This window comes from Aedes aegypti, chromosome 2 (genome assembly GCF_002204515.2).
Source record: "Aedes aegypti strain LVP_AGWG chromosome 2, AaegL5.0 Primary Assembly, whole genome shotgun sequence".
Taxonomy (NCBI): Eukaryota; Metazoa; Arthropoda; class Insecta; order Diptera; family Culicidae; genus Aedes; species Aedes aegypti.
In genome coordinates, this window is record NC_035108.1 from 240500754 (window position 1) to 240521754 (window position 21001).

Here is a 21001-nt window from a genome sequence, read left to right on the forward strand (position 1 = left end):
TTAGCTTGTTACTATCTATTTGCAGATTTGTAATACAGTGAATACAGTTCAAGCAGCTGTAATAGAGTTCGAATAGCTTTCTGTTCCATGACTTGATATTTCCATGAGTCCCTTCAGATATCGACATAGGAAGGTTAGACAGTAAATCAATTATTTTTATGACAAACTTGTTTTGCTTTTTTGATGAAAATGGCTATTTTATTCTGTTAATAAGAGATTGCACCAGGTATAATTACCCGGCGCGCAGTCGTTCTCATTCTCAGTTTTAACTCAGTGAAAAATTCAATTTCTCATAACTCAGCAGTCAAAAAATCATAGATGAGTTGGCTCACCTGTTTGACTCATTTTCTCGTATTTCCACAGTTTACTCACACACGGCAATAATTTCTCCTTAGTCTGGTAAAATTATAGTAATCCTTTCTAACTTTAAATTTATGTGATTTGTGCTAACGTAAGAAAAACACGACATTCACGAAAACGCGACGTAAGACAAGACATAACACTTATAGTTCTTACCTTCTTACTATCGACAAAAAAGCTTAAAAATTACCTTTCTGTCTAGACAGAAAAGCAATTTTTAAGCTTTTTGACGATAGTAAGAACTATAAGTGTTGTTTTGTCTCACGTCGCGTTTTCGTGAAAATCCTTTCTAACGTAAACAATAACATTCGGGTTTTACAAGTTTCTGACGGGTTTTGTGACTGAATCATTTTTTTACGGTTTGAGTTGATTGAGTGGTTTAACATCAAAATCTCAAGCGTGAGATTTGCGAAGCAGATCTCTAATGAGATTGATTACACTGTAGCCGTTCCTGAAAAAACGTGATCGAAATTGTTTTGACCTTGAAAACATGATTTTTGTTATATAGTGTCTTTGGGAAAGTTTTTCTATAAAATAATCGAAACTTCGGTAGGTGTGCAGGATATTTTGTCTGTTTGTCTGTGATAAACCCATCTGAACAGATTGTTCCGATCTGTTGTTGATTGATTACATTATTGTTTCGATTGCATAGGATTCGAAACAGGGATACCAGATATTCAAGTTAAGCAAATATAGGGTATTGTATATAAGTGCAAACTATATATACATGTAAGTAAACATTTTTTCAGACTTTCTTTTGACCGTCAGGTTGAAGCAGGCTAAAACTGGCTTTCTCTGCATTTCATAATATTAGTTTCAAACCATTGGATGTGCAAGTTTCAAACTGCGGAAATGTGCGCAACCTAATGATTTTTAGTGTCAAAAAGGAGCAAAATTTCATATAATTTATATTCATTCATTATTGTGAAAAAAGTGATTTTTAGGGGTGTGCCACGAAAAACTCCACAAATGTACATGAAAAACAAAAGATATGCATACGGTGTCTTCAGCAAAGTTGTTTCTTTTAATATTGCCTACAACTTTCCGGAATGAACTTTCTTTTTAAATTCATAAATACGGAAAATAAAATTTCGTTCTCACTTTTAGGTGGATTAATCCGAGGGGGGCGACACATCCAGATATTTTAGATTACCCTATACCTTTGAACAACCTTTACGATCTCCATTCATCTTCTTGCCGTATATTATCTTATTTCATCTGTGGTATCTTATAAAACATCTCTATCCATTTCATAAATCTTGCTCATCTTTCCGCATCTCACATGAGCGTTCTAGCGGATTGACTCAGTTGTCGTTGATCAACAACAAAGAAGGAGCACGAAGCTACATCATTGGTAAAATGTGCCTAAACATCTGGCGAATTCAATTCCCCGCCGGTTCTAGAACACAATGTAGATGTTCTCCTTGGCTTGACCGGAAAGAATAGATACGACGGATAACATGACGGAGGCGTGATACACGGACTGTACAAGAAGCAGAACAGCCATTTGTAGGACTTCCGACAGAAACGGTTCCTGCATGAACAGATCGGTGATTGCCGTCGAGATAAGAAGCATCGTCTTCAGCGCCAGGTGGGAGAGTTGCAGTCAAACTTAACTGAAGATGACCAGAAGCAGCATGTGGCTGGAGGAAAAGATGATCTGGATCATGTCCGTGATCAAAGTGCTTTGTGGGTGGAGATGAGCGGACAACAGTTGGCGTTCATTGGCCAGTTTATTAATTGTATTCGATGGAGGGCTTGGTGCGTGTTGTGAATTAAAAATTGTTCCTGGTTTCTCTGTATATGCCCTTACTCACAACTCCGAAATATTTTATTGGTTAAAAATTGGATTTTACATTAATAATATATTAACAAAACTCATTGCTGGAGGTTGCATAGATTAAATCGCATATTTTCGGGTTTCCTGCCGAGGATTGGCCAATCATATTAACGGACAATATCGTTCTGCAGTGTTGTTTAATATGCTGCTCCTTAAATATTAGAATGATGCTTAGTGAAATTGTACAAAACAACTCCTTCTGGAAACCGAAATCCAGTACCGTAATCATTCGGTACAGATTTGTATTAGTAAAGCGCTTTCACGCATATAAATGAAAATTACCTACGAACAAAACCAGTTTTCTTAAGATTTCACAGATTTAAGCCTCTTACATGCAATTTTCGGAAGCAAATAGCTACCAGTTACTCAATTTTTACACACATGCTCACAGTTTTCCATAATCTTTTCATCCAGTTAACTTGTATTCCAATTGAATTCAAGTAACAATAGTAGTTAAAGCAACAATAATGAAAATTAAAACCATACACGAATCAAAACTGTTTACAAAAAAAAAACTGTAGCACTATGCTCACCATCATCTACATCATCATTGATTCTCCTTCCACCCATTCACAACTTCATGCATCTCATAAATCTAGGGCATCGTTCAGCAGAAGATGTCAGCACATGAAGCACGTCAAAATCTGCAAAATCTAGAATAATACACTGATCTAAAACATCTAATTTTATCCAAAAGTGCATCTAATCGGTGATCTGGATGTGTCGTCCCCCTCGGATTAATCACCAAATTGACACTTTCATAAAGTAGCGATAATTTTATGGAAAAACTTTCCCGAAGACACTATATTACAAAAATCATGTTTTCAAGGTCGATCACGTTTTTTCAGGAACGGCTACAGTGTGGGGAGAGTCAAAATCCTCGAAAATTACTTTCAGCTGAATTGTAGAAATTTGAAGTTTTTCACTGCATCCATTCTATCAACTATCTTGCAAAACTAACTCTTCTTTCGAAATGGGCCAATAATTGGTTTGACTAGATCAACATCACCAAAAATCTCGGAGTGGTGGATTCTATAAAAATCAATTATACGAAGTAAACAGACAAGGTCCCGGTTTGAACTTTGGGAGCATTTATGAATTTTACATAAATATGAAGATTCGAAATTCCGCGATAAATGTATTGATGCAAGCGACAATGCATTTCACTTTTTTTTTTAAATTGATTGTAACTCTTTCCATACATTTGATTAGCACCCATTTTGTTACAGCCTATTTTGATTTATCTATATCAAAAATATGAAATTCAAGATAAGATCTTTAAAAAAAGGTATAATTTTATGAGCGTTTCAACCTTCCAGTCGTCGCGTGGTTTGTCACCATCAGAACCACTATGCTGCTGTTATGAACGAAAAGCGAGGTTTTTTCAACAGTGTTGTACAAAATACATCAGCGCGACTGAAGTGTTAATAAATAATAAATCCATGACGAATTTCTATATTTTATTGATGCATCAGTAGCCCGCTCACACTGAAAAAAGACAAGTTTACAAAGTTTGTTTATAAACTTTAGCTGCTAGCCATTTCAAATCCACATACTTAAGCCCACTGTGAGCAATTTTTCATGTATTTACTGAGGAAACTTCACTTTTTAAACTCGTGAGCGGGCTACTGGAACATGAGCGGCTACTGGTGCTTTGCTCCTATCCGCAACCCGGTGCACGCGCCCTGTTGGTTTTCGAAAACCTCGTAGAAGATTACAAACCGTCAATGGCATTCCCAATTACTACCCCACATTGCACATTCAAGGGTCTAATTGTGCTCCTAACCCACCCTCAGTCTGTAATCTTCTCGCCAGTTTAGAATTATATTTTCCCGAAGTGAAAGCAATTTTGATGAGTGATAGCGCAGTGCAGCCCAAATGCATAGTACAGTAGTTTAACCAGAATCTTTAGGTCAGAAGATAAAATCTAAATTTTGTAATAAAAAGGTTGCCATTGCTTTGAAATTTACCCAACATCTAATCAAAACTACTGACAACAGCGATCAATTATCAAAATTCATCGCTCCCTGGAAAATATAATTCCAAGCCCAGGGATGTTGCAAATATGCTTAAATGCATTCATTACAAAAATAAATAAAATTTATAAATGATTTCTCGGTAAGAATGTCACGAACAAAGGGTTGAGATTTAATGTTCGAACGTATTCGTAACGTATTCAATTAGCACGAAAATTTTGTGAAATTTTCACCCGTATCAAAAAGGGGTTATTGAAAATAGAAGATAAATCTCGCGAAACTTTTCTAAAGGACCTATCTAACATTGAGAGGCTCTCTTTGTTTACTTTCTCTTTAATGAATAACTGAGTAACATTAACCTTTTATGTTGCGTTTTTTGTATGGGACGCTAGTCAAGGAAATTACCTTTCGATCTATAGTGAAAAACTTCCCAAAAACTTTAGTATTCCACTGTTATAATCGAAAGAGAACGAGAGAGGAGAGAATCTCTCATTTGTACATAGGTCCTTTAGTAATGTTCAGCGAGAAATGTCCCATTATTCATCACAGGATATTGAAACTCGTGTTAGCACACCACGATTTACTCAAATAGGATACTGAAGATTTAAACCTAAAGCGTTGCAAAAATGAACTTGCGCCATATTAACCATAACTTTGTAAGAATCACCAGAAGCGGAGGAGAATTCTGTGGAAGATTCCCTTTTTTACAAGAACAAAAATATTAAATGTGCGCTTCGCATCGTTTACTGCAAAGTTTCGTCGTGAAATTTCGTTGTTCGTTGTATTTCTTCGTTATTGTTTTTGTGGCTTCTTCTATCTGGTGTTACGTCCCAACTGGGACAAAGCCTGCTTCTCAGATTAGTGTTCTTTTATGAGCACTTCCACAGTTATTAACTGAGAGCTTTCTTTGCCGATTGACCATTTTTGCATGTGTATAATCGTGTGGCAGGTACGAAGATACTCTATGCCCTGGGAATCGAGAAAATTTCCTTTATACTTTCCTCGACCAGCGGGATTCGAACCCACGACCCTCAGCATGGTCATGCTGAATAGCTGCGCGTTTACCGCTACGGCTATGTGGGCCCCGACAACTGAAAGATAGGACTATTCCGCACTTGCATCAACGGTTTGTACATAGAAAATGTGTTTATTTTATCTGAAATTAAATTAATCTAATCGGTTCATTTATGCAACCGTTACAACACGTTACACACAGAAATTGAAGCCGTCAGAAATTTTTCAAATGTAAACAAAAACTTTTTCTAAATTTCTGAACTAAAAGCCTAGAATTTCTTCGGTTTTCCATTGTCAATCGATTGATTAGACTATGGGCAAGCATATTATACATACAGTTTGTTGGACTTTGTCGCCAAACGATAAAAAATGCCGGGGGTCCAAAATATATACTTTGAGGGTCCAAAATGTATTGGCGTGTCCAACATAATGAAAAACAGTGCTTCACAATTCAATTATTTTTGACGTTTTTTGGATCCTACATTATCGTATGGGCATTTTTATCTCCTAGAGGAAGTTTTTCTTTATATTTTGGTATGATGTTTGACTTGGTTACTCTGTGCAATTAATAAATTGATGCAAAAAACTAAAATTACTTCCTTAGGGGGTCCAAAATACGACCGTTACCCTACGATGAAGGATGTGCTTGCTTACACTCTAACATATTTTGGATGTGTGACGGTTGCAGAGATCTGATAGAGAAAGGACGATTCCGTAATGCATTGGAGCAAAATAGTACTTATGCAACGCAAAAGGAAGTCAACTGTTTGAAGTCGGATGTTGAACGCATTAGTAAACTAATTACTCAATGTTCAACATATCCTTCAAAACATCCTCAGGAACCTCATCATGTTGAACCCTCCTGTCCTTTGTCGTCAACCAAAATTAATGAAGCCGATCATGCTAATGAACACACGGATGAAGATGTCGAAGTGTTCGTTTCAAATATTGCGCTTGATGTAACAGATAACGAAATCGAGGAAATGGTTTGAGAGTCCACAGGAGCCAGAAACGTTCGATCGTTCAAATGCTTAGTCCCTGCTTGGAAGGATACCTTAACAATGAACTACGTTTCCTTCAAAGTTGCCATCGATGCAAAGTTTCGCAACGCTGCTTTGAAAAGATCAAATTGGCCTGTTGGTGTTAGGTGCCGAGAGTTCAGGAACTTCGCTCATACGCCATGAAGACCATTGAATAGTGAATCGCTACATTTGACTTAGATTATTATTGAAATGCTTCATGAATGTTTTGCTTGAATCTGTATGTTAACTGTAATTTACACTTAGCTGTTGTTTTTGTTAAATGTGGATTGTAACATGTTATTAGTTTGAAACATATCCATCTGTGCGGCATGAGCCGAAGATGTAGATATAAATAAATAAATAAATTTAGGGTGTCCGAGGTAAAACCACAGTAGAACGTTAGTAAAATTTCGAAGCGGGTCGCCGCTTCAAAAATATTGGGAACCACTGATCCACCTAGTGTACCGGAGCATGTTCTGAAAAGTCGCAGTTACGGAGGGGAGGATGGGGAACTTCTCTATATTGACATTTGCCGACGACTGAGCTGTGTGGATGCTTCCTTCAGTCATGGTGAATCACCTTCCGTTACTTTGCAAGTCTTAAAGCGTTAGGAGAAGATTTCACTTACCAGATTGAGCCTGGGCAATCACATCGTGACCCTTGATGCACGGCATAATAGCGCGCTGTTGGATAGCAGACGGCTTCTCGAAACCGTAGGCGTAGATGCCACGGAGCAGCTGCTCCTTCAGGTGCATATCGTCGAAGTTGTCGACGGTCTCGTTCCAGTTGGACTCGATGACTCCGTCCGGTTGCATACCAGCGGGTCCATCGTAAGTCTGCTCCTGTCTGTTATCGCCCATCTGCGGATCGCCGGATTGTGCCAAAAGGAAGAAACAATATATCGGTTACAATTAAGAACAGCACTAATGTTATAAGTCACTTTTTTCGACTATTTTGCGTGGTGTAATACGAAATGGCGATTAATCACAGTCGGTGAGTTGGTAAAGGCAGCATGAAGCGAGTTTAAAGAGTCTCAGTCTTGAACTGCGTGCTGGTTGGTGTGTTGCTCGGTATTGTTTGCAATCCTCTTCTCAACTGTATTGTATCTGTATGTAGAGAGCCTGGTGACTGTACAGTGCACGTTAGACTGGTTCAAAAGACATGAAAGTGAACGTTTTGATCGATGTGTGAACTAACTAAACTTGAGAAATAATTCAAACAGTCAACGTATATGAACTAGAGATCGAATTTGGTGCAAATATTGAAATTTATAAATAGAAGAATACACACAGACACAAAAAAAATAGAAATAGAAACTTGACTTGATTTGAACTTGACCTCATGACTGCAAAAAGGAACAATGAAATTTTCCTAATTTTCTATAAGGATTCCTTATACATTGGGATTCCGTTTTTGGCAACAAAATCGAAATTTTCAGTTGCCAAAAACGGAACCGTGCCAAAATCGGAACCTATTTTTTTAAATTTTATTTTTCAATTATTTATTTTATTTTATTTATAGAATGTTATTACAGCATCCTTATGGAACCATATGACATCCAAACTTCGGAACGGTTCACTTCGAAGCAGATTTCTTTAGGATTGGACTATGCTATGGATCTATTGCCCCGTATTGTTTATTGTGATGTTCATTCTACATACTTTCAATCGCTTAAATGTCTTCAATGATTTTTTTATAAGTTTAATGTACACTGTTTGTGGGCCATCTGAAATCAATAATCGCATAAGTGACCTTTATTCATACAAAAAAATTATGTAATGGATTACTGTATTCTTTACGTCTTTGTAAAAATAAATGGATATTACATAACTGTATGAGTTTTGTGATTTAATGAACACTAAAAATCTAATAAAAAATTGTAACAAAAAATAATCGGTAAGTTGAGAATGGCTCCTATGGTTTATCTTTCTGACAAAGTAAAGCGTCTTATAAGAAATAATTAACTGCAGTCAAAAGGGCATAAATGTGGCTAGTTAATTCTTACAATAAGCACATTTGCTGCTTATCATTTTTATTCGAAATGAGCTTTAGTTGTGTTTTAGCAGTTGAGCTCGATATATGTTATAAACCTACGGAAATTTATAGGACGACTGGTTTGCCAAAAACGGAGCATGCCAAAAATGAAGCATGCCGAAAACGGAATCCCACTGTATAGAATATTCACTTTGTTTTTCATAAAAAATCCATCAAAATCAGGGCTGGTGGCGACTGAGTGCTTTTTAAAAGGAACTTCAAAGACCTTATGCTTAAAAAAAGAGACCATACAGGAGTTAAGAAAACAAAAAAAAATATTCGAACCGGATAGGGAGATCAGAGGTTTTGACAAGATTTTTTTCATAAAACCCAGCCAGACATTTTTTTGTATATTTGCATTTTTTTACAGCCCTCATTACTGCATGCGTTTTTCAACATTGCATCCTCAGAAACTAATGCAACTAATTTATTTATTGATTCTTTAGGGATCTTCTTGGGAGATGCTCCTATGAAATTAATTTAACATGGAATTCAATTCAATCTGGCTTTTTTACGGATAACCCCAGAAATCACTCCAGACATCACAGTGAATATTTTCAGTATCTTTTTATAATGTCTTCTGTCCAGCAGAAGTTGTTTGAGAAATTTCCAAAAGAAGTTGTCGAACAATGTCTCCAGGGAATCGTCAAGGACATTGTTCCAAGACATTGTTTGATAAATTCTTGAAAAAAAAACAAGTATTCCTAAAACCAATCCTATTGTACCCTCTGACGAATCTTCGGTAGATATTTATGATGATCTCTTGCGATGATCTCTGAAAAACTCTAATTTCAGAAGAAGCCATAAAGTTGTTTCTAGATGAATTGCTGAAATAATTATAGAAACATTCACCCGTATTCTTGTTTATGTTTGAATGCTCTTTCGATCTAAAACTGTTTTGCATTTCCGTTTACGCCAGCAAAATCAAGTGGGCTAATATAAGAATAGGGGTGAATATTCAATTGAATCTCTGGCTAGTATCCTGCGGGATTTTCTGGAGGTATTCCTTGGAAAACATGGAACTGAATCTCTGGAGAAACTTGTGTATGAATGGATGGAATAATTACTGCAGTATTTGCTGATATGAAATCTCAAATGATCCATAGAGATTTTACTTCAAAGAATACTCGTTTGGAAGAATTACAGGAATGATTCATGGATTTCTGGGGGAACTTAATGAAGAAGGTCGAATTTATTGACGAATTCCTGAAAGACTTTCTAATAGAATTCCAGGGATAATCCCTGGAAATGTTTTGGATTAATTCCTGTGATAAACCGTAGATGATTTCTCGCGGAACATTACTAAAGGACCTATCTAACATTGAGAGGCTCTCTTTGTTTACTTTCTCTTTCATTAATAACTGAGTCACATTAACCTCTTCTGTTGCGTTTTTTGTATGAAACGCTAGTCAAGGAAATTGACTTTCGATCTATAGTGAAAAACTTCCCAAAATCTTTAGTATTCCACTGTTATAATCGAAAGAGAACGAGAGAGGAGAGAATCTCTCATTTGTACATAGGTCCTTTAGTAATGTTCCGCGAGATTTTACGAAGGAATTCTCGATTACTTTTTCAAATCGACGTAAGTAACTTTCATACGGTTTTGATAAAATTAATTCGAAAGAATCACAACCTGTCTTCTAAAACTGTTTTAAAATAAATCACCTTTTTAACATTTTTTAGACGTGTACATTTCTTAAATTTTGCATACAATGAGCTCGCGTTTAAAAACTATGGAGTTCCTATTATTTCACACAAGAATTTTATGACAAAATGATAAGCCGTTTTATTTAGTAGATGAAAAAACCGAATTTAGTACTTTACCATTTAATTCCACTAGAGTTTGTATCCTTTGACAGATACGCGTATTTCGACCTCAACTGTAAGGCCGTCTTCAGTGTCGTGTACTAGACTCGACTTGAAGAAAACCATCGTATGCACACATTATATATTAACACTAGGTATACACGTAATTCCCTACCCATTTTTTTTTTGTAAACTTAAAATTTATGAAGCTCGAAGATTTATTATCGTTTTATTCAGTTACTTGCGACGTTTTTCTACCAGTGTAAAATCGACTCAAGTAGTGTTTTGTTTTGATTCGTTGTTAAGTCATTTTGTCTCTCCATACAGCGGGGCGGCGAAAGTAGTGGTTAGGTTGCGAAAGTTGAAAATCTTACTTTCGTCGTTTTGTAAATCCGGAAATTAAACGTTCTAAAAGTGAATAGTTGAGTTGGTACAGAGCGGTACGTGTAGAATTCCGCCTGCTTAACCCGTAGGATCGATAAAGTAAGTTTGTATACTTTTTTTGACTTGAGTCTGTATGAATAAGTTTTCGAGAATTCATATAAAAGAGACTAGACAAAGAATTGTAGGGGTTCCTTTAACGAATTGCTTGAAAAATTCTATAATATACCCTTGGGAATTTGTTTGAAAGAACGCCAATAGACTACAGTAACTATTGCAAAAAATCTTTTAAAACTCAAATTGGTGAAAAAATCTTTGTGGAAACTTTTGATTAGGTATTTCGAATCAAAATTCACTGCAAAGAGGAGGAAAATAGTTGACTTTACATTTCGGTTAAAAAAAGACATTATAGATAATAAATCTAAAAGAAATAATAATAAAAGAGACATTAGAGATAATAAATCTGGATATGCCCCTGGGGAAGTTGAGAATTACATCAACAGCAAATTCATACAAATGATTCTAAACTTTTTGGGTATAGCACTATCCAAAACAGATGTTGGAATACTCGGTAAAGAGATTCCATATTTTTGGTGGTTCGTGTATCATGATGTCACCCAATTATTCCCACTCTAATCTTGTAGAATCCTGTAGAATCGATAAGCCAGTCAATGTGATTTATGCGATTTGAAACTAACTCTACAACACAAAACATTTACTGATATTGCATCAGTCTAAAACCGCACTGGGTCCTCTACGTCGGAAACGGCTGATGGTGAGATTCGCTCTCGCTCGAAATCTTCCGTGCACGCGACCGACTCTCTACATTTATGTTTTCTTCTCCTCGTGAACTGGTTTTGCTCTACCCTAGCCTCTCGGGATGTGTAAATTTCATCCAGTCAATGAAATCGGTAACACAACCACCGCAGGAGAACGTCTTTCCCACTACAATCGTTCCGGTCGGGGCAGAGTTGGCAGTTTGAGATTTTTCTTATACAGTTTCAATATCGAGTTAGAGAACTATAGTAAAATAGTAAAAGTTGGTTTTCATGGTCCCTTAAATCAATAAATTTTCTACAGCGATTCTCGTTTCAAACGAGAAAATTTATTGATTCAAGGGACCAGTGTTGGGAAAAATTCTGAAATTCACTCTACAGTAGCCAAGCAAAGCCAATCACAGTCAGCGAAGCCAGTGAGACTCACGCCCATCGCTGCTGTAGACAAAATCCTTGAAAATTGCAAAACACACGTTGCTAAGGGCAACCCAAAACTAAAAATGTTCTATTTCCCCCGACATTTCCCGCATTTAGAGCCTCCAATGACAATACTGATTTAAAAAATTCATGTACCCAACATAGGCTACTTGATGAGATTCACAATTTTGAACTACTGTATTAGAAGAGTCACGTAATTTCCGCAAAAACTCAAGCCTACTTCTATTACTATTCCCAACTCTGTTCGTTTCAACTGACATTTCTTTTCAACTGCGTACTGCGATGTCTTGATCGAGATAGGCCAATAAATTACTGTTCCAACAGCGAATCAGGCTTTATAATCATAATAAAGTTGGTCGCCCAAGCTGTGGGTCAATGAAACCTCTGAGTTTATAACTGTGGCTGAATGCAGGCACAGATGGGACGTAACGCCAAAAAAAAGAACCGTAACAAAATTTATTTCTGAAAATATTTAACGAACATGTTGATTATTTCTTATTACGAGCCTCAAATATCTGAAACTAGATTTATGTGCATAACAATTTAGAAGATTATTCAACTTTTATTTAGTGTTAGTATCCATATATTCTGTATCTTGATATCGAATCAGAGATCCATAGTATAAGTTGGATTTCAAGACTAACTCTATGATCCCTTGGATCACAGTTGCACTAGGTTTACGTTCTATAACTCTATACTCCCAAACTCGATAATCCCTTCCATATCCAGTTATCTAATGTATTCAAAACTAACAAAATACTTTTAAAAATAAAAACAATGATATTGAAAAGATAGAACTCAAAAAGCTATTTATTGAGCGGGTCTAAAATATACTCAACAGTTAGGTAACACAATAATTTAGTAAATCATATTCCAAATTTTAACTATTTGTAATTTTGTTTTTAGGTCAAGGAAACTGACAACACTTCAGAATTTTAACAAGTAGCGGTGATCGCTTGGAGCATGGCTTGCTGATTTCCCTCTCTCACTCATCACAAACACACGCTCGACGAACAGCTCTAGTTAAAGAATCCACCCCAATGCAATCAGATGTGCCATGCCGACGAGAGGACCGAAATCACCGGGCTGCTATGTTATCTCAACATTCATTTTCAACTATTTTCCCCCCGGTTTCGGTTTACAGCATTTACATCTTCCTCTTCTTTTCTCTGTCAGTCCGTTTGGTTGCGATTTCTTCTTCACTTACAGTTTCTTCCAGCAGACATGAAAAACGGTACTTGCTGAAGGAATCACACGTCTTCCCGATCGGGTTGAGTCAGATACGAAGTATTTCAAGCATGTGTGGTAGAATAGCCAATGGAACCGGGCAAGCACACTTGCTGATTAATGTTCATGAAAGTGTGATGAAATTCAGCTATGACAGGGCTGGTAGCAACTGATTGACTTAACGACAAAAGCTCTCTATAGCGACATTTTTCGGTCCCATGAAACACATTTCGATGTTATAACTATTCTCTATAACGACCTTTCTCTATTGCGACGGTCCCTTGCGATGTCGTTATAACGCGCTTCGACTGTATTAAGAAATAGTTTAAGTTTAAATAACGATTGATCAGAAAATTCGACTATACATCTCTCAGTTAAATAAATAAATAAAATAAATAAATAATTCTGGTAGGGAGCCGGATCCTATTCTTTTCACTTTTGATTCACTTCGGCAGTGGGATTTTTTGAAGAGCTTTCATTTGGCCACAATATGCGTCGTGCTGATGCGCTTGTTATTGCAAGGTTTCAGACAATTCGGTCAATAAAAGTGAATAATGGAGTGGTTCTGCTCCCTATTTGCTTTCATTCAAGGAAATCCCGCAAGATTTTCGTTCAGGATATCTTCAAGAATTCAATCGAAACATTTGCAAGGATACCTCTATAAATAACTACAGATATTTTTTTAAAGATTTTTACCGGTATTCTTCTAAAAATTCATCAGAAATTTCTCAATGAAGTCCTCAGCCATCTCGGAATTCATCCTAGGATTTCCTCCAAGACTTTCGTTTAGAACTTCTTCAAGAGCACCATTGTTTCTCTAAGAATTCCTTTAAAACTTACTCCTGCAATTATTCCAGGGATTTCTTTGAATACCTTGATTGAAATTTCATTAAGATACCAAGCATTTTTTTTAAGATTCCTTCATAAAATACTACTAAACATCCTTCAGAAATTGTTCAACAGATCTTTCAGAAAGATTCCAAATAAAATCACCTAAGAATTTATCCTGAATTCTTCCAGGAATTTCACCTGGGAATATCAAGTCCAGGAGATTTTTTCTAAGGGAATCATAATCAATATTAATGATAAATTCATGCAGGAGAGAACTCCTGCAAGGATCCTTTAAATAAACTTCTGATCTTCGAGGGTGTTTCTGCAAAACATTTAAATGATAGTTGGAAAAATCATCAAACGAAACTCTGGATAAAATCCTGCAGGGTTTCCTGGAGTAATCGCTGAAAAATCTCGGGCGGGATTTATGGAGAAATTTATTTAGAAATAATTGGAGGAATTACAGGAATAATGTTTCTGGTCTAAAATCCTATATGAACTTTTTAAGAATTTATGCACAATTTACTTGAAAAATTTATCGTGAAAAAACTATCGAATAGCGCCATTTCTGGAAATGAAAGAACTGAGAAAATTACTGAGAAAATCATCGTAGAATTTCTCGACGGGTTCGAATGTCAAAAAAAGTTTTGGACAAAAAGATTTAAACTGTTTGTTGAAATATCTTAACAATCGTTCACCCCCTACAGTTCATAATGTTTATTACGAACGCATCTGTGTATCTTAATTGAGACTAATTTTCCACGAAAAGGCAAAGTTCAATAGCCAACCTGTTGCTATATAAAAATGTCTTCGGAATTATGCGTTATAGGGTAACGGTCGTATTTTGGACCCCCTAAGGAGATGATGTTAGTTTCTTGTCCCAAATTAATTAATTGCACAGCGTAACCAAGTCAAAGAACATGCCAAAACGTAGAGAAAAGCTTCCTCTACAAGATAAAAATGCCCATACGGTCATGTAGGATCCAGAAGACGTCAAAAAAAATGAATTGTTATGCACTGTTTTTCATTAATTTGGACACCGACATTTTTATCGTTTGGTGACATCACAGAGAAACAGACGTAACACTTAGAACAAATCGCGATCAAAATCATAGTCGCGAAAACAAGTACGCCCAATGCTAAAAACACTGTAGTTGGCCGATGGACCAACAGGTGGCGGTAATGTGTAAACGTCAAACACGAACAAAAACGACGCGAGCGCTGCGATGGTCGATTGACCACCTACAAGATATTCGAATCAATCGTTAAAAAGTTGGTCGATGAACAGCGATGAGAGTGTGACGTCTGTTTGTCTGTGGTGACATATTACACGACACTGGTTGTATAATATGCTTGCCCATAGTCTAATCAATCGATTGACAATGGAAAATCGAAGAAATTGTACGCTTTTAGTTCGGAAATTTGAAAAAAGTTTTCGTTTACATTTGAAAAAATTCTGACGGCTTAAATTTCTGTGTGTAACGTGTTGCATAGATGAACCGACTAAATTAAATTAATTTCAGATAAAATAAACACATTAATGTACAAACGGTTGATGCAAGTGCGGAATAGTCCTAGCTTTCTAAATAGCATGCGAATTGAGTTGGTATTTCGATTTAAACTGGGAAATTTGCAGGAAAATGGCCCAGGGGGTCCAAAATATATTGGTTACCCTACATAACCCATGGCTTCTTCTTTCTTCTTTCTGGCGTTACGTAACCACTGGGACAGAGCCTGCTTCTCAGCTTAGTGTTCTTATGAGCACTTCCACAGTTATTAACTGAGAGCTTACTATGTCAATGACCATTTTTGCATGCGTATATCGTGTGGCAGATACGAAGATACTCTATGCCCTGGGAAGTCGAGAAAATTTCCAACCCGGAAAGATCCTCGACCGGTGGGATTCGAACCCACGACCCTCAGCTTGGTCTTGCTGAATAGCTGCGCGTTTACCGCTACGGCTATCTGGGCCCCTTGGCTGGTTCCTGCAGAAATTCTTGATCTGATGAAACTCATGTTGGATAAAGGAGATCTTTTTAACATAAATGATATCTCCAAAAACATTATATTTTTCTTCAATGAAACTGACAAAAAAATTTCACATGAATCCAAAATTGTATATTTCAAGCAATATTTGTATTTGTATGTTTGTTTTTGACGATAACCTATTAATTTTCTACTTATAGTTATAGTTTTATACCTTTGAGTGAAGGAAGCTATCAAAGATTTGGCCAGGAATCTCGGTAAGAATTTATCAAATATCTGACCAAGAATACCTTAAGGATTTTGCTATTTCTTTATCCATCAAAGATCTTGATCAAAGATTCATGAATAATTGTACAAGAAATCTGTTGGGAATGATTGAAAGAATCAGTTGTAAATATGCAGAAATCAATACATAATCTCGTCAGGGGCCTCATCGGATCATATATCAAGTACTAATCGAACCGTTCATCCATACAAGGCTTCACCAACAATCAGTACCTTTAATAACCTCAGAAATTCGACTAAAGGAGTTCTTAATGAATCCGCCCAGTAGATCTTCCTAGAAATTTATCAATATACTTTTTTGGCTAAACTTTTTCCCAACCTCTACGAATCTACTGAGAATCTCAAGTAAAATCAGAAAGGGTCTTTTCTAAATTCCACCAAAGACCTTATTAGGAATCTACTAATAACCAGTGATTTTTCAGAAAGACCTTTCAAGAAACTGGTCAATTATCGGTTCGATTTACTTTGGAATTCCAGCAAAGATTCTCATTGAAAATTTGCTATGAATCTAAATGTAAATCTAACAAGCATCTCACAAACAACCTTACCAGGATTCCTTCTAGAAATGTTGCAAGGATCCCAATCGTTAGCTATCTATTTACCAAATAACGAAAAGTTAGTCATGGTGCGAAGTACGAATTGACAGACGAAAATTTTCTAGTTTCACCCATAATACTCGAAAATGAAACAAACAGATAATCTTATGCGTGAAATACATATTCTCCCAGTGTGCTCTCCAGTTACGGTCAAAACAGTCCATGCACTAGCTTCATCCAGTGCTTCTTTGTAGTGAACGATGAATTTGATTTTTAAACTAAATTTTTACTTGAAGTTGTGACCATTTTCTCAGCATTAGACTGACCAAAGTTTTAAGTACCGGTTTAAAACTCACAGGAACCAAGAAAACTGATCAACCAAAGATTTATCAGAGAATTCGACCAGACTTTTCACTAAGGATATTTTATTTTAAACATCGTGACATTGCAAGTATTAATGCTCGTATTACTTAAGGCCCAAGTAAAAATGGTGCAAAAGTCAAAACTGAAAAAGCAGTTTTCTCTTTTTAAATTTGTAATTTGTTTATTTATTCTTACGATAACTTGTTAGTTTACACTTTTTATCAAGTCAAGGAAACTTTGAGGAAAATACATATTGAAGTCGAAACTAACAAAATTACTCAATAATGCAAAACAAAATGACAAATAGAAGAAAATATAAACACACAGCTCTTTTATTTGCCAAATAAAAAGGCTGTGTGTTTTGATTTTCATCAATTTGTTATTTTAAAAGAAAAAAGCTGCTTTTTCAGTTCTGACTTGTGTGCCATTTCCTCTTGCGCCTTAATGTATGTAATACAGAGATTTATCTGTAATTACGATTTTTTCCTGTTCTAGTCTACAGGCATCTGTGATCACAGAATTTTAGGATCAAAAAGATTTATTGACACATCACAAGTACTTGGCACCGTTTTAGAACAATGGGTTACATGCATGCCCTGATTCGCTACTCGTTACACCGTAATGCACATGCGCTAGTGTAATTTAAGTAATAATTTAAGTAAAATTTAAAAAATGATACTTGCTACCAGCCATAAAAAATTCCTAGTGTTTCTTCCAGAAATCTGAGAAGTAATTCATGGAGAATAATTAGTCTTGATGATTTCTCTGGATTTCACTAGGATTCACTGCAAGAAGGAGCAAAACACTTGACTAGATACCATTTTGGTTTTACAGTAAGAGACTTCGCTACCAGCCCTGTATAATGGCACTTATAGCATTAGAAATTAAACGACCTCGACCGACAAGAATGACTCCGTTGGGGCATGTTTTGGAGTGGTAATAACGGTAAAACACCGGATATCCACAAAATTCTTCTATTTTCTAGCAGAAATAGCTGGCCAGATTCACATAACCTATTTTTGTACTCCATTTGATTGAGCTCCAGTTGAATAACAGTGACTCACGATTCGAAGAATCTTCAATCATTTACTCAACTACAACTGCATGTAAATAGCGCCGGATGGCGAGGCAATCGTCCAATCAATTAAAAACCGTTGAAACGAACAGGTTTCATTCAAGAAAACATGCATTTTCAGCACTTTTTGACACAAAAATCGTAAGTGCGCTGCTTTTGTCCGCACATCAAAAACCGGACCGCTGTGTCAGAACACGAAGAAGAAAAAGATGTCGCGAGAGCTGCTCCCGACTCGGGAACAGAAAAATTGTTACCACCGATGCACCGATTTTTAACACCATTTTTTCACGCAAATTCACCAATTCGTGCCGGAACTTCACCACCACACGATCGGCGCTCTGTTAAACTCGCTTTTGCTGCACTTTATCACCGATTTACGTCGAATTTTCACGTACATTTTCACGATTGTAGTTTGGCACCTTTACACACGTGCTGAATTTGATTTTTGTAAACCAAGCGAAAGGTCGCCATATTGTCAGTTTTGCAGCAAGAAGTTTCGACGTACGGTTTATGGGCCCGAGGGGGTGGGAAACGAACGAAGACAACGAGAAGGGGATGGGGTTTAGATCACTTTCGGGATTGAGCGCAGCGCGGGTTGACAGCCGGTAATACCAACATGAAGACGTTGCTTCGTAGGGCTGTGCCGAGGTAAACTGGTATAAAACGGTGATCACAAAATATACACGGGAAAAAATTCTGTGGTAGAAATACCTATTTTAGCTGACTACACCCATTCTTGAAACTACCATGGAAATTCAGATCAATTTACTATGTTTACGGTACACCCCATCGCATTACTGGTACATTTGACAGAAATAATTTACAACAATCTGATTCCGACTACAGACATGGTAATATCAAGCGTATTTCTGGTCTGCTGAAAATTGCCGGTGCGAGCGCTTAAGTTAACCCCCTAAAATGGTAGTTTTTACCGCACAATTTTTTTGCGTGTACACTAAAAAATATATCAAATATTGCACCCGGTCAACCATCCTATGCGCTACTTTAAATATCTTTATCCAATAATATAGATTTCTGTCGTTTTTACTTTATTGATAATTTTGTTACGTTTATTTATGTATCTTCATCGATCCATAAAACTTCATAAGTAACTTCCTTTATCAAGCATACGATATAAATCTTCAACGAAACGGTACTAAATTTCGTTCAATCATCTTTTATCGGTAGAACTTCAGTTACCTTTATGAATATTCATCGGAAAATGTGTCACGAATGATGCCAAAGTAACGTCATAAATTGACAACGAAAAATTAAGCTTGGTATCGAGGCACCTTTATCACTCTTTTCAATATCATTTCGTAAATCAGCGTAAAGATACTCTGGTACATCGTATGACAGGTTTCGATGTTTTGATTTTGCAAAGATCAAACTATTTGAGACCAATGATGATTCTCCTCGACTCTTTTAAATCATTCTTTTCAGATCCAAAGCATTACGGATTATCGCCTTTCGTATTACCAGAAGGATGCTATTTAACCAGTAGGTATTATTACAAATATTTTTCGGCAGTAAGCATGCCTGCAGCTAGAGTTCTGGCTATTCTTGAGGCCAACTCTTCCCCTGTATTGAACTGCAAATGAATGGATTATTAAAATAACCAAAACGGCCGCTATGGAAAGCATAGATAGCGCCACCGTAGCTTTGTGTGTTTGACAGAACAGCAATGCTGTCACAATGTTAAATCCCATATACAGTGGCGCCTTTGTTTTGATGCGGTAAGCACTGACAAAAACTACCTTCAATGATCCATTAATAGTTTATGAATAGTTTCTGCCACCCTTAGTTATAAAATAAAGTTTGGCTTAGTTGGTAAGTATCCTCCGATTTCCCGTATCATTGAAGTTCAAATCTCAATTTAAAAAAGTGACAAAAAAGTTCATCATAAACATAAACAAATTGACAAAGTGCGTGTAGAACCCCACAAATGTTTTGGTTTACGATCAATTTTTTTTTGCAAGTCGATAAAGTAGTAGATTTTGGTCTCGAAATTTTGATAAAAATCCGTATCAACATTTCACGATGCTACTTAATAAGCGTTAAATTTCTTTATGAATCGACGACGATCGCTATCGATTTGTTATATGAGCGTCTTTAAAGCTCGACATAAAGAAATGTGAAGAAAATTGAAGAAATGGTTGACCGGGCATTCACATGCCATTCGTGATCAAACGTCAATTGGCGGTATGAATAAAGTTGAGTTTACTACATTATCGGTAGTAAACTATATGTGGAACATGTTTATGTCATTTCTCTTACACTCAGGCAAAAATACATATATACAATAAAATGATAATTTAAGAATTTCTTTTAATAGCAGTATAAACTATATTAGTTTCTATGACACTAATTATTATTCCACAGTTCATTTTCTATACCTCGTGGACAATACATTTCATTCTGAATATTTACAGAATTTCCTATGTGTTCATTCATTAATATTAGGTAACTGATTTTCTAACGTGTAGAAATCGAATTTCCACCTACTTTGTCGTGTTGCTACTCGATTTACAACAATATGAAGTAAAGTACTGATGCATGTTGCGACACGACGAAAGATAAAAAAATCAATTTGTACACGTTTTTACAGCCATTTTCTAAAGCAAAACAGATAATAATAAAATATGCAATACATCAGAACCCTCATCCTCTCCAAGATCTCTTTTAAGACTGATTTATAATTTATTTATTTATACACCAACAGACAGTAAGCCCCAATGATGTTTTAAACTAGAAAATACAGTAAAATACTAAGTTGAAACTTAACAAAACAAGGCAACAAAATGTCAAAAAATAAAACAAATGAAAGTCACACAGAGAGTCGGGATAAAATTTCTACATAGTTACGACGTATTACTTGACGGGACAGGTGAAAATCAAACCCTTCAGCAACCCTATTGAACACGCGTTGAAGACCGACCATAGCACTGTTTTGGCCATAGTTAGTTCGTCGCAATGGTAACCTCAACATAGCATTGTTACGCAACGTCCTGGAGTGAGCACTCGCATTGATAGATTCCAGGAGCGCAGGAC

At 36.3% G+C, this 21001-nt stretch overlaps 1 protein-coding gene across 2 annotated transcripts in view; it reads right to left on the minus strand.

The window, feature by feature from the left end:
* Positions 1 to 18484, minus strand: part of LOC5577723 (eukaryotic initiation factor 4A) — a 34673-nt gene extending 16189 nt beyond the window's left edge. For both annotated transcript variants that reach the window (XR_002500447.1, XM_001656626.2), the window contains exons 1-2: positions 18346 to 18484; positions 6841 to 7072 (exon numbers count right to left, since the gene is read on the minus strand). Coding sequence is in view for 1 of the 2 variants with exons in the window: in XM_001656626.2 (XP_001656676.1) it covers positions 6841 to 7072 (232 nt within the window). In the remaining variant the exon portion in view is untranslated. The remainder of the gene's footprint in view (positions 1 to 6840; positions 7073 to 18345) is intronic.
* Positions 18485 to 21001: the final 2517 nt, after the last annotated feature.